The sequence below is a fragment of the Scyliorhinus canicula genome, chromosome 4, assembly GCF_902713615.1.
Source record: "Scyliorhinus canicula chromosome 4, sScyCan1.1, whole genome shotgun sequence".
Classification (NCBI taxonomy): Eukaryota; Metazoa; Chordata; class Chondrichthyes; order Carcharhiniformes; family Scyliorhinidae; genus Scyliorhinus; species Scyliorhinus canicula.
The window spans coordinates 6,353,772-6,369,571 of NC_052149.1; the positions used below are offsets into that span (position 1 = coordinate 6,353,772).

The following is a 15,800-nucleotide window of genomic DNA, read 5'->3' on the forward strand; positions in this document are numbered from 1 at the left end:
CAATTCTTGTAAAAACCCATCTGCTTCACTAATGTCCTTTAGGGAAGGAAATCTGTCGCCCTTACCAGGTCTGGCCTATACATGACTTCAGACCCACATCAATGTGGTTGATTCGGAATTGCCACTCAAGGGCAATTAGGGATGGGCAATAAATGCTGGCCCTGTCTGAGGTGCCCATGTCCCAAGAACAAATAGAAAAAAAATTCTTGAAGGCCCTGCCTTGACAACATTGCCCCTCACCTGAGGTGTGGTGATCCTCAGGTTAAATCACCACCACTCAGCTCTCCCTGTAAAGGGGAAAGCAGCCTATGGTCACCTGGGACTATGGCGACTTTATTTATTTTTAGGAGGCATTACGAAGCATTTTGTTTTTACAAGTTAATTGATGTGACCTAGATATAACTGGCAAGACCTGGGGGCAGCACGGTAGCACAGTGTTTAGCACAGTTGCTTCACAGCTCCAGGGTCCCAGGTTCGATTCCCAGTTTGGGTCACTGTCTGTGCGGAGTCTGCACGTTCTCCCCGTGTCTGCGTGGGTTTCCTCCGGGTGCTCCGGTTTCCTCCCACAGTCCAATGATGTGCAGGTTAGATAGATTGGCCATGATAAAATGCCCTTCGTGTACAAAAAGGTGAGGTGGCGTTACTGGGTTACGGGGATAGGGTGGAGGCTTGGGGTTAAGTAGGGTGCTCTTTCCCGGGGCCGGTGCAAACCCGATGGGCCGAATGGCCTCCTTCTGCACTGTAATTTCTACGATTGTATGATATTGCCCATTACTAGTTACCCTTCAGGTGGCAGTGATTCACCACATGAACCACGTAGTGATGCTAATGGTACTGGGTTCCAGGACTTTGACCATACAACAGGGAGAGAATGGCTTAAAAGTGCTTGAAGTCAGGATGGTGATCTGCTGGAAATGTGCCTGTTGTTGTCTACCCAAGCATCTGCTGCCCTTCTTCCAGGCTGTGGGTTGGGAAGGTGCTGTTGAAGGCTTCCTGTTCCATCTTGTAGATGGTAGACGCTGTTGCCAACTGGTGGAGGGAGTGAATGTTCAAGCTGGTGGTTGGGGTGCCAATCAAGTGGCCTGATTTGCCCTTGAGTGTTGTTGAAGTTGCATGGATCCAGGCAAGCAGAGTATTCAATTACACTCCTGGCTTGTGGACAGGCTTTGGGGAGTCAGGACGTGAGTTACTCGCTGCAGAATTTCAGGCCTCTGACTTCGCCATGTAGCCCTTCCAGTTAAGTTTCTGATCAATGGTGACTCCCAAAGTGTTGATGCTGATAGAATCAAGAAGTTACAGTGCTGAAGGAGGCCATTCGGCCCATCGAGTCTGCGCCGGCTCTGGGAAAGAGCACCCACTTAAATCCACACCTTCAACCCATCCCCGCAACCCAGTAACCTCACCTAACCTGAGGGAAATTTAGCATGGCCAATCCACCAAGCCACTGATGAATTCAGTGAAGGTAGCTGAACGTTAAGAGGAGATGGGGGATTGCCTCTTGTCGGATATGATCATTTTTTGAATGGAAGAAAACTGAGATATTTTAACCATTCTGCTCTCACTTGTTTTTAGGACACTGGATATTCTCAAGCAGACAAAGGGGGATTTTACTTGCTGCCCTACAGCAGAGGTTTACAGCAGGAGCCAGTGGCTGTGCTGGGTAAGGATTGCATTATTAACATTATAACCCTTCAAATATTGGGGAGTGATGTTCTCCCTGATTACTTTTCTGTTGTGATGAATCAGTAAGAGATCCCACAAGAGTGAGTTTCCAGCAACACACACACACACACACTTGTCTACACACAAGGAGATGCCCACAGACACACACTCTCTTACACACTAATACGCACTCTCTCACACTCTGAAATACATTCTCGCACCCATGCCAACATCCCCCCCACACACCCACCCACACAAACCTACTTCTTCTTCGGCGATCGCTCGCTAACGAGTATGATTGTCCACCTAAGAAACTCTCTGTTACTGGTCATGGGTTCTGTGGGTCTTTGCATGGCTGATGATCCCGATTCTTGAACACGCCTTTGGAGATCCGACATCGTATCCAATCCATGAGCGCCTCCTTCAGACGGCGAAGGACGAGAGTCTTTGACACCGTGACATTCGTGCAGACACCAAGATCCTCGTGTACAAGGTGGTCGCCCTCCCAACTCTTCTAAACGGCTCAGAATACTGGACTCCGTACAGATGCTACCTCACGGTAGCACAGTAGCATGGTAGCATAGTGGTTAGCACCGTTGCTTCACAGCTCCAGGATACCAGGTTCGATTCCCGGCTTGGGTCACTGTCTGTGCAGAGTCTGCACATTCTCCCCGTGTCCGCGTGGGTTTCCTCCGGGTGCTCCGGTTTCCTCCCACAGTCCAAAGACGTGCAGGTTAGGTGGATCGGCCACGATAAATTGCCTTAACGTCCAAAAGGTTTATGTGGGATTCCAGGTTACGGGGATAGGGTGGAGGTGTTGGCTTAAGTGGGGTGCTCTTTCCAGGAGCCGGTGCAGACTCAACGGGCCGAATGGCCTCCTTCTGCACTGTAAATTCTATGAGTCTATAAGGCCCTGGGGAGGTACCATCAACACTGTCTGTGACAGATTCTCCACATTAGCTGGGAGGATAGGGACAATAATATCAGTGTCCTTGAAGGAGCCAATATACCCCCCACACCCTCACACACCAATATACCCCCCCCCCCCCACACACACACACACCACTATACCCCCCACACCCTCACACACCAATATACCCCCCACGCACACACAAACCCCCCCACACACCAATATACCCCCCACGCACACACAAACCCCCCCCACACCCTCACACACCAATATACCCCCCACACACAGATCCCCCCAAACCCTCACACACCAATATACCCCCCACACACAGACCCCCCACACCCTCACACACCAATATACCCCCCACACACACACAACCCCCCCACACCCTCACACACCAATATACCCCCCACACACACACAACCCCCCCACACCCTCACACACCAATATACCCCCCCACACACACAAAACCCCCCCACCCCCTCACACACCAATATATCCCCCACACACAGACCCCCCCCACCCCCTCACACACCAAAATACCGCCCACACACACAACCCCCCCCCCACACCCTCACACACCAATATACCCCCCACACACACACAAACCCCCCCCACACCCTCACACACCAATATACCCCCCCACACACACAACCCCCCCCCACACCCTCACACACCAATATACCCCCCACACACACACAAACCCCCCCCACACCCTCACACACCAATATACCCCCCACACACACACAAACCCCCCCCCACACCCTCACACACCATATACCCCCCCACACACACAACCCCCCCCCCCCCACACCCTCACACACCAATATACCCCCCACACACAAACCCACCCCACACCCTCACACACCAATATACCCCCCACACACACACAACCCCCCCCACACCCTCACACACCAATATACCCCCCCCCCACACACACAACCCCCCCACACCCTCACACACCAATATACCCCCCCCACACACACACAAACCCCCCCACACCCTCACACACCAATATACCCCCCACACACACACAACCCCCCCACACCCTCACACACCAATATACCCCACACACACACAACCCCCCCCACATCCTCACACACCAATATACCCCCACACACACACAACCCCCCCACACCCTCACACACCAATATACCCCCACACACACCCAACCCCCCCCACATCCTCACACACCAATATACCCCACACACACACACAACCCCCTCCCACACCCTCCCACATCAATATACCCCCCCACACACAAACCCCCCCCACACCCTCACACACCAAAATACCCCCCACACACACACAAACCCCCCTCCCCACACCCACACACACCAATATACCCCCCACACACACACAACACCCCGTCCCACACCCTCACACACCAATATACCCCCCACACACACACAACACCCCCGTCCCACACCCTCACACACCAATATACCCCCCACACACACACAACCCCCCCCCACACCCTCACACACCAATATACCCCCCACACACACACAAAACCCCCCCACACCCCCTCACACACCAATATACCCCACACACACACAAACCCCCCCCCCCACACCCTCACACACCACTATACCCCCCACACACACCCAACCCCCCCCCACATCCTCACACACCAATATACCCCCCACACACACACAACCCCCCCACACCCTCACACACCAATATACCCCCCACACACACACAAACCCCCCCCCACACCCTCACACACCAATATACCCCCCACACACGCACAAACCCCCCCACACCCTCACACACCAATATACCCCCACACACACAAACCCCCCCCACACCCTCACACACCAATATACCCTCCACACACACAACCCCCCCACACCCTCACACACCAATATACCCCCCACACACAGACAACACCCCCCTCACACCCTCACACAGCAATAACCCCCCCCACACACAACCCCCCCACACCCTCACACACCAATATACCCCCCACACACAACCCCCCCCCCACACCCTCACACACCAATATACCCCCCACACACACACAACCCCCCCCACACCCTCACACACCAATATACCCCCCACACACACAACCCCCCCACACCCTCACACTCCAATATGCACCCCACGCACAACCCCCCCACACCCTCACACTCCAATATGCACCCCCACACAAAAACACACACACGCCAATAAACCCTCCGACACACAACCCCCACCACACCATCACACACCAATATAGCCCCCAACACACAATAACACACACACATACCCTCACACACCAATTCACCCCCTCACGCACACAAAAACATACACTCACACACCGACATGCCCCCCACACACAGAATCTCTCTCGCTCTCGGACGCACCCGTACAACACACCTACGCACAACTTAACATACATACACACAATGGGCGCACGATCTTCCGGCCTTGCTGTGCTGGAAAAGCAGCTCACCGTGGCGCAGCGTGGCCGGTGAAAGCCGGGAGACCCCGCTGGGATCTACCCAACTCGCAACGCCTCGCGAGATTCAGTGCAATCTTGCGGGTCGTTGCTTGCGGGATCACATTTTAGCAAATTTGCATATTAGAACGAGGCTGTAAGCCTTACCCTAATGTGCAGATTTCCGAGGTACCCAAGGCTTTGGGGTTCAGTCCATTCACCTCAGAGACCTTGGGTGAGCGATGTTTGGTACTGGCCCCACAAACGGGGACCAGACCTAACGGCACCCGTGAGGGTCTCCAAGGGGATCGGAGGCCCCAGCTGCATGCTCTTTGGGCCTGGGAAATTGGGAAGCCATTTTTAAAATGGCGTCCCAATTTCTTGCTACAACTGGGGTTTTGGCAAGCAGGGCTCCACACTGTAGAAAATGGGGCTATGTGTAGCCTCCGCCGTGTGTTCCCCATTTAGGCCCCTTATTCAAAGTGAGTTATGTTCAATAGCCGTGTGTTTCTTGGCACTGTGAGTGCTCGCTCGGGGACACACACATATATTCTCACACACACTCATACAGACACATACATATACACACACATACACACAAATATATACACTCACACACAGCCACACTTACAATTCTGGAGGATTAACCACCACCACTTATCAAGGACAATTAGAGATGGGCATGAGGTTTTAGCTTTGTCAGTAATGCCCCATCCCATAACTCAGGAACCCCTACATCCCTCCAGATTCTGACTGTAGCCAGCACAAAACAATATTTTCTGGTAAACCAGATATTCTGATTTACCAGAACTAGTCTTCTTAAGTTGTTTGAAATTATCTGTTTTACTGAAGGTACCTATCAATTGATCCAGTATTTAACTTATTCACATTCTCTCTTTTACAGTCTTAAAATTGGATGAGAAGATGGAAACTTGCCACTACAATAAAACAATGCAATATTTCTACAATCTCAGTAGCAGTGGCTCTTCAGAGAATTTCGCCGGGAAAACCTACGACATCGCTTTAGGCTTTGGTATCATTTGCTGCCTGTTTATATTTCTTTGCAATTTAATGATTGTTATCGCAGTGGTGCGGACCCGACAGTTCCATTTCCCTTTCTACTACCTGCTCGCCAATCTAGCGGCGGCCGACATTTTTGCCAGCTTAGCTTACGTCTTCCTGATGTTTCACACTGGCCGCGTTTCACGGACGCTGACGGTGCAGCAGTATTTCCTTCGCCAGGCGCTCCTAGACGTTAGTTTCTGTGCGTCATTGTACAGCTTGCTGGTCATAGCGGTGGAGCGCTACTTCTCTGTCATAAAGATGAGACTGCACAGTAACCTGTCCAAGCGTCGCGTCATCTGCCTCATCGTGGCTATCTGGGGGACGGCAATTTTCATGTCCACTATCCCCAATATGGGATGGCATTGTATCTGTCACACCGTTGCCTGTTCTTCACTGGCCCCCATTTACAGTCGGAGTTTCCTGATATTCTGGGCTTCTGTCAACCTCTCCACGTTTTGTGTCATAGTAATGATATATTTGCGGATCTATACCTACGTGAGAAAGAAAACCTTGAACTTGATGTCGCACACCACTGGCTCCATCAAACGCAGCAAGATGCCGCTGAAGCTAATAAAGACCATTGTGACTGTTCTGGGTAGGTGATTGACTTAATCATTTATTAGAATTATAGAACCTTGCAATACAGAAAGAGGCCATTTGGTACATCGCGCCTTAGCTGGGTCTTTGACTATACCAAGCGCAGGAACTGGGACCTGAAATGGGCCATTTGGCCCTTTTTAGCTATTTGCCCTTCAACAAAATGATGTCTGATCTTGCCCTCCAGCCTTCCCCTACCCCCTTCGTTCCCTCAGCATGCAAAAATCCAATGACTTCTGACTTGGTTATACTTAATAATGACCTTCACTGAGATTAAGAATTGCAAAACTTCACAACCCTTTGAATAAAGAAGTTTCTTTCCCAACTCCTTGTTTTGAGAGTGCGGCCCTGAGTTCTAGATTGCCTAACCAGGGAAATGTTTTCTCAGCATCCACCCGGTTAATCGGTTCCAAATGATATGGGGTGTGACTCCAGTTGGGAACACACCATTATCATTGACTCTTGGCTACCTTCTGAGGTTTCCACTTGATTGCGTCCAACTGTGGGGAAACTAGGGATGGGTAATGAACGCTGGCCTTGCCAACTAGAGATCCAGAGGCCCAGGCTAATGCTCTGGGCACACGGGCTTAAATCTCACACAGGCAGCGGCTGAAATTTAAGTTCAGTTAATAAAAGCTGGAACATAAGGCGAGAGTCAGTAATCGAGAGCATGAAACTCTGCCATTGGTGGTTGTAAAATCCTACCTGGTTCATTAGTGTCCTTTGGGGAAGGAAATCTGCCGTCCTTACCTGGCCTGGCCTACATGTGACTCCAGACCCACAGCAATGTGGTTGACCCTTAACTGGCCCTGGGAAATGGCCTAGCCAGCCACTCAGTCCAAGGGCAATTAGGGATGGGCAGCAAATGCGGGTCCTTGCCAGTGACGCCCACATTTCATGAAATAATATATAAAAGAATGCATAATTTAAAAGGAAGAAATGAATCTGTTGTGTGGCCTGTCCTTTACTTTTCACAAACAAATGATGCTTTGTGAGCAATGTTAATGGGTGAACTGAGGGTTTGCCAAATAAAGATGATGACGATTAACAACATAATCCTCTCAACCTGTTGGGGCATGTCTTTCCTCTGGCTGTACTTGTACTTGTGAGAAACAAGGGAAGCGCAATACACACCGTATTTGATTGGTGCTCGATTGGTAGGGAGATGTTGAAAGGCATCTGAGTGGGTTGACGCACTGAAAACCACCAGTGGCAGCGGGGCAGTGACGTAGAGGGAGAAGAACGGTAGACATTTTAAAGGAGGGTTTAAAATGGAAGAGGAGGGGAAGAAACATGTTGACTGAATTAACCAAACATTGTTGAAGAGTAAACGATCTTTCTGTTCGGACTTATGTTGGACTCCTGTGAAAGCGAGATGGAAAAACCGGCAGTAATGAGAACAGAAAGTGATGCGCAATCACAGAAAGTCTGGCAGCATCTGTGGAGAGAGAAACAGAGTTCTCATATTTCGAGCAACTTTCTCTATTTGCTTCAGATTCCTACATCCGCAGTGTACTGTTTATTTTGCTGACTTTAGCCGTGCTGTTTTAGATTTGAATCCAGAATTTTCACCACTCGCACAGCCTAGAGCTCCTGAGCCTGCCCTTCCACCACCAAAACCCAGTCGCTAATCACTCTTATGCAAAGCACCCTCCAGCCCAAAGACTGATCTGGACGTGACTGTGCTTGCCCTGTTGCTGAGCACTTGATTTTTAGAAGAGCTTTCCTTATTAATAACTGAGATTGCTTCTCGTAATAACACATGCCCCAAGCCATCGGCAGATCAACACAAGGGCTCTTTCATTTCGACGTGCTTTAGAACATTCTAGAAATCAGCTGCACAGTGTATCATTTCACAGCAGCTTACCTACGAAAAAGGTTCAGAAATGACTAACGCGGGGCAGCACGGTGGCCTAGTGGTTAGCACAACCGCCTCACGGCGCTGAGGTCCCAGGTTCGATCCCGGCTCTGGGTCACTGTCCGTGTGGAGTTTGCACGTTCTCCCCGTGTCTGCGTGGGTTTCGCCCCCACAACCCAAAAATGTGCAGAGTAGGTGGATTGGCCACGCTAAATTGCCCCTTAATTGGAAAAAATAATTGGCTAATCTAAAATTTAAAAAAAAAATTTAAAAAAAAAAAGAAATGACTAACGCCAATTGAAATGTGCAAACCTGGCCGGTTTAGTGGCTGCGAAATAAAAGTGATTGTTTATTCAAACTCTTCCCACACATGCAAGGTCGGATTTTTGAAATTGCTTCACGGGGTCTCTGCTGAACAGCATTTTCAAAATCAGCTCTGTCAGTCTCTGACGGTTTATTTCGGATTTATAACCATGAAGCCAGGAGCATGAAGTTGAAATGATTAGAATCCTTATAGTGCAGAAGGAGGCCATTCGGCCCATTGTGTCTGCACTGCACCCCCCCCCCCCCCGCAGAGAGAGCACTCTATCGAGGCCCACTCCCTCGCCCTAACCCATAACCGCGCATTGATCATGACACTAAGGGACAATCTAGCACGGCTAATTACGTGACCTAACCTGCACATCTTCAGACTGTGGGAGGAAACCCACGCAGACACGGGGAGAACCTGCAAACTCCACACAGACAGTCACCCGAGGCTGGAATCAAACCCGGGACCACGGCGCTGTGAGGCACCGTGTGCTGGTCAGAAACAACAAAAGAAAAAAGGCATAATCTGGTGTGAAGTCAGTTTGTCTGTCATCAGCATGGATAAGCGTGTCAAGATTAATAAAGTGAAATGAAATGAAATGAAAATCGCTTAATGTCACAAGTAGGCTTCAAATGAAGTTACTGTGAAAAGCCCCTAGTCGCCACATTCCGGCGCCTGTTCGGGGAGGCTGGTACGGGAATTGAACCGTGCTGTTGGCCTGCCTTGGTCTGCTTTCAGAGCCAGCTATTTAGCCCTGTGCTAAACAGCCCCTGGTGCTCACTGGGTCAGAGAGTAACGTGTAAATTAACTGCTGACTGGCTGAATTACTGAGTGTGAAGGTTGCTGGGACGGCAGGGGTGGGGGGTGGGAGAGTGGAGTGGGTGATGGTGGTCATGGAAAATCAACAAAAGTGGGCATAAACCACCTGGGAGGCGGTGGCACTGTGTTATTGTCACTGGACGAGTAATCCAGCAACACAGATTCACAACCCACAATAGCAGACGATTGAATTGTTGATTACCGCGAAAACCCAATCTTGTTCACTAATATCCTTTAGGGAAGGAAATCTGCCGTCCTTACCCGCTCTGGCCTACATGTGACTCCAGATCCCAGATCCACAGCAATGTGCTTGAATCTGAAATGCTCCCTCAAGGACAATTAGGGATGGGCAACAAATACTGCCTCAGCCAGCGACACCCGCAAGCCATTTCCCAAGGTGACATTCCAGTGCTCCAAGCAGATAGCCACGACAAGATTCCAAAGTGCTTTGTCCATTATTAAAACCTTCCATCCTAGTCTAAACCAGATCACGTGATCAATCTACAGTGAGCCAGTTGCATTATATTAACGTGTTTCCTTCTCATTAGAGATGGAAATATTGTGGCCTCTACTCTTGCCTGATGTCATCACGTGCATATCTGTGCCCCTTAGCTCTGTTTCAATTAAATAACCTACCAACAGATATACGAGAAAGAAGAAGGGACTTTCATTTATATATCGGCCGGGATGCTCCCCTAACCGGCTGAGCGGGCTATACCGGCGCCAAGGAGTGGCGTAAACCACTCTGGCGCGGGCCGCCCGGCATGTGCGAGGGGTTGGTTTAGCTCACTGGGCTAAATCGCTGGCTTTTAAAGCAGACCAAGCAGGCTAGCAGCAAGGTTCGATTCCCGTACCAGCCTCCCCGGACAGGCGCCGGAATGTGGCGACTAGGGGCTTTTCACAGTAACTTCATTGAAGCCTACTCGTGACAATAAGCGATTTTCATTTTTCATTTCAATCCTCCGCACCTTCAGGGGCTAGGCCGGCGCCGACGTGGTTGGCTCCGCACCAACTGCCGGCGAAGGGCTTGGCACGGCGCCAACCGGCAATGAAGGGCCTCCGCCGGCCGGCGCAAGTTGGCGCATGTGTGGGAGCGCCAGCGTGTGCTGGCGTGATCCCAGCACATGCACAGGGGGGGGTTCTTCTCCGCGTCAGCCATGGTGGACGTATACAACAGCCGGCGTGGAGGGAAAGAGGGCCCCCATGGCACGGGCCCGCCCGTGGGCCCCGATCGTGGGTTAGGCCACCATGGCGGCACCCCCTGGGGCCAGATCCCCCCCCCCCCGTGCTCTCCCGAGGACTCCGCAGGCCGCCCGCAGAGCCCACCGGTAAGGACCTTGTTTGATTTTCGCCGGCAGGACTGGCTGAAAACGGGTGGCCACTTGGCTCATCGCGGAGCGGAGGATCGCCGGGGGGGGGGGCCACTGTCAACGGCCCCCGACCGGTGTGGCGCGATGCCTGCCCCCGCCGAAAAACCGGTGCCGGAGAATCCAGCAGCCGGCGGCGGGGCAGCATTGCCGCACATCATTCTCAGGATATCCCAATGTACTTCACATCCAACAGAGTGCTTTTCAAAGTGCATTCACTGCTGTAACATTGGGTAACTGAGCACCCAGTCTGTGCACAGCAAGCTCCCACAGTAAGATAGTGACCAGATGATCTGCTTGCTGATGACGTTGATTGGAAACTGGGGAGAACTCTCCTGCTCTATTTTGAAATATTGCCAGTTTGATCCACATGAGAGGGTTTACAAGGACTCGGTATAGCCAAGCGACATCTCCGACAGAGCAGCCCTTGCTCAGCACTGCACAGAAGTGTCAGCCTGGATCATGTGCTCAAGTCCCTGCAGTGGGTCACAGACCTGCTGACTCGGCTGCGAGTGTTACCGACTGAGTCAAAGCAGACACTCTGTTCCTGTTCAATACTCATACTGAACAACAGACTGAACCAGGACCACCATTCTTTTAACATTTTAAGACTGTGCGGAAAGTTCGATACGTCCCAGGAGTGATAACATAAGAAATAGGGCTTGGTTATTTTAAAACAAACTTTATTCAACCAAAACAAAAGAAAACAATATTTAAATTGCTTCAGCTCTGACACTAACAGATTGCATGCAGTTTCTTAACCTTAACACAGTAGTTCCCATAAAACAACAATATAACAGAACATACAGCTCTCGTTCCACTTTACAGGTAGACAGAGGCAATATTGAATTTAGAAAGCAATCTTTCTTCTGTTAGGAACATGTGTTCGGAATCCCTTTCCAAAGCGTGCCTCAGTGTCAACTTTCATAGCCTCTGGTCAGTTTCCCACAGCCTTCTGCTGTAACTGTTCAAAAAGCATTTCTTTCTCTCTCTCTCTCTCTGAGCTCTGTCCATCTCCTCAAACAAAGGTTCTCCCCTGAGATGGCCAAACTTGAATCCTTCATCGTTATTTTGGCTGATTGACCACTCCCGTTTATACAAAAGAACAATGGCGGGATTCTCCACCGGCAGGATTCTCCGTTCCGCCAGCAGCACATCCACATCCACGAGTTTCCCGGCAGCGTGGGGCAGCTGCAATGGGAAATCCCATTGGCAGGTGGCAGGAGCGGAGAATGCGGCTGCCGACGAGGACGGGCCGCTGACAAGTACGCAGCTGAGGGACTGGAAATTCCCATCCCAGAGCTGTGCCATTCATATACAACTAACCTTCTCCTGGCGGACAAATAGGCAATCAGACTCTGTGATGGGATAATGGCTGGTCATATAAGTGTCCTGAACGACGATGGTTCTTGAGTGGATCATCCTGGCTCAACCGGAGCTTCTTGTGTATTCTTAATGAGGTTAAGTCTGAATGGGACAATGTGACTCAGTCTGTGGGTGTAACCCTCTGAATCTGCTTCTGGCAGTCTTTTTAACCCCTAAATTGCCTCCTACATCTTGGACTCTATTTCTGGCCCCAAGTTCCCAATATCTCCCTATCATGACAGCCTTTCAATAGAACTGGATCGGGATTCACCGGTCACCGATGCCGAAATCTTGTTCGGCGATCGGCTGGAGAATCAACGCCGGCGCCAAAATGGTGTGTGGTGCAGCTTTTGCGATACTCTGCCCCATCCAAAATGGCATACTACAGGAGTGCGCCGTACGCCATATGGACAACCTCAGGACAGTACCTGAGGCCCTTCCCCAATGCTCCGCCCTCCCTTCCCGGGCGTCGGTCAATCATGGTATTTTTTGCCGGGAACTCGGTGTGGCGGCTGCGGACTGAGTCCAGCGCCACCGCAGTCTGGGGGGGGAGCCAATCCGTTGGCAGAGGGGGCTTTGGCGGGGGCTGGGTGCGTGGGTGGGGGGTAGCCTGGGAGTGGCAAGCCTGGTCAAAGGGGGTCACTATTTGGCAGGCCGGGTCCGCGCTGGGCCGGTGACATGTTGCACGGCGCGGCAATAGCAGGCTGCCGGCGTGCGCGGCCACAGACCCGGAAATTCTCTGACCATATCCACAGGTAAAGCCAGGTGCTTTACGCTGCGTGCCTGCTGGCCCCCCACCAGACCGGGGATCGCTGGCCGATTTGCGGCGTTTTTTTCAGTTGTAAAACACCACCGTTCCCACGCCGCAGCACTTAGTCTCAGAATCAGAAAATCCAGTCCCTGGTCTCTGTTTCCTCTTCCATCTCTTCTTCTCCATTTGCTCAAACACTTAAAGTTTAACAAGCCATGGAATGATTCAGGGAGGGATTAAAATAGCTGGCAGTGAGGTCGCAATGGGTTGTCATTGGTATACACATGGAAACTGATACTGTGCTTCTGGATCATTCCACTATGAAAAATAGGAAGTGACCAAGGATAGCCCCTGGGCGACAGCAAAAGTAATAGTGCAGGAAGAAGAAGAGAAGTCAACACAAGTCATTGCCTGGCTACATTGTGAGAAAGACCATTGATGGTCTTTTAATGGTGCATTGCTCGAATATACTCAATGTTCTCCTAATGAAGATTTAATTGCTGCTGTTACACAAGAGTTATGTTGTAATGAGGAAAAACCAAATTGCCTAAAGGTGTGTCCCAGTGTTATGTTGATTGATCTGGTTAAGAGTTCGCCTCCAGTAATTGTATCAACATCTGAGTATCCATATTAAATTCCCACCAACACTAAGTGTGTTTATTTAATCGATTTAAATACCTTGAATGCTTTCCCTTGTCTTTGGCAACTTTTTTTCTCATAAGACGCTAGTTTGTGTTGTGGTGATATCTCTGTGTTGAACATGGCTGGTGTGACTAAGAACCCCACTCTGGCATGGCATCTCTGCTGTACTTGCTGCAGGGGAGGATAGTGGCTGAGAAGGTGCATGATCCACCCGCTTGTTTCCTTTGAGGTCTCTTCCCAATTGGCTGAGCCTTTTGTTTCTGCTCACCTCCTCCAATGCTCTTCCAGTCAACCTCCAGAGGTCGCGGCCATCAGCGACTCTCTCCCAGTTGTCAGTGTTAATGGCCACCGTCTTCATATGCCTCTTGCAGCATCCTTGTCATGGAGACATGGACAGCTAGGAGGTCATGACCCAGGGGTCAGTGGTCTTTGGGTTTATGGCCATCATCCACCGTGATGAACGTGGCTGAGCCAGCGCGGACTTCATTAGCAATGAGTTTATGCTGATGGAATTAACACGCTCCAGGATCTCTGGGTTGGTGACCCTGTCATAGATCATAGAATTAACAGTGCAGAAGGAGGCCATTCGGCCCATCGAGTCTGCACCGGCCCTTGGAAAGAGCGCCCTACCTAAGCCCACACCTCCACCTTATCCCCGTAACCCCACCTAACCTTTTTTGGACACTAAGGGTAATTTAGCATGGCCAATCCACCTAACCTGCACGCCTTTGGACTGTGGGGGGAACCGGAGCTCCCAGAGGAAACCCACGCAGACACGGGGAGAACGTGCAGACTCCGCGCAACAATGTCCCAAGCCAGGAATCAAACCTGCGACCCTGGGCCTGTGAAGCAACTGTGCTAACCACTGTGCTACCGTGCTGCCCTACTGTGCTGTCCTGTCCAGAGATGCTCGAGATTCATCTGAGACAGAGAAGATGGAAACTGCTCAGCGTTTTCTCCTGCCTGGCATATCTTGTCCAGGTCTCGTCATTGTAAAGGAGTGTTAGTGCGCTGAGGACACAGGCTTGGTAAACTCACAGTGTGGTATTCTCAGGCAGGTGTCCCTTGCGTTCTTTATCGTATTGGTATTATCACATTTCATAATATTACTCCAGACACCCCACTGCAGATTAGTTTTGCAAATACTGCCGCCCCAAAGTCCTCAAACTTTGTTGTCTCCCAAATGTGTCCACATCTTTCCCAAACTCCATGTCTGAATCTCTCCAATCAACTTTCCAATGCTGACGCACTAATAAAACAGCTCTTATCAAAGTCACAAATAACATCCCGGGTGAGTGTGGCAAAGGTAAACTGGGATCTATCTTGGCACCCAGTCAAGCAACAGCTTGATTTAAAAATTCTTATCCTTTTTTTCAGAGTGTCCTTAGCCTCAACCCTCCCTATCACCACCTCCAGGCTTGAAACCCTCAGAAATGAACAGGGATTGGGCGGGGGAGTGGGCCTAGGTGGGTGCTCTTTCAGAGGGTCGGTGCACACAATGGGCCAAATGGCCTCCTTCTGCACTGTAGGGATGCTGTGGTCACGGAACCTGCATGTTCTCCCTGTGTCTGCGTGGGTTTCCTCCGGGTGCTCCGGCTTCCTCCCACAAATCCCGAAAGACGTGCTGTTAGAACATAGAACAGTACAGCACAGAACAGGCCCTTCGGCCCTCAATGTTGTGCCGAGCCATGATCACCCTACTCAAACCCACGTATCCACCCTATACCCCCCCTTAACCTTACTTTTATTAGGACACTACGGGCAATTTAGCATGGCCAATCCACCTAACCTGCACATCTTTGGACTGTGGGAGGAAACCGGAGCACCCGGAGGAAACCCACGCAAACAGGGGGAGGACGTGCAGACTCCACACAGACAGTGACCCAGCCGGGAATCGAACCTGGGACCTTGGAGCTGTGAAGCATTTATGCTAACCACCATGCTACCCTGCTGTTAGGTGAATTGGACATTCTGAATTCTCCCTCAGTGTACCCGAACAGGCGCTCGGGGCTTTTCACAGTAACTTCATTGC

General features: G+C 50.9%; 1 protein-coding gene across 2 annotated transcripts in view; it reads left to right on the top strand.

The window, feature by feature from the left end:
- lpar3 (lysophosphatidic acid receptor 3) overlaps window positions 1–15,800 on the top strand; it is an 88,836-nt gene that overhangs the window by 38,542 nt on the left and 34,494 nt on the right. For both annotated transcript variants that reach the window (XM_038793637.1, XM_038793636.1), the window contains exons 2-3: window positions 1,573–1,660; window positions 5,899–6,654. In XM_038793637.1, coding sequence (XP_038649565.1) covers window positions 5,919–6,654 — 736 coding nt within the window. In that variant the 5' untranslated portion in view covers window positions 1,573–1,660; window positions 5,899–5,918. The remainder of the gene's footprint in view (window positions 1–1,572; window positions 1,661–5,898; window positions 6,655–15,800) is intronic.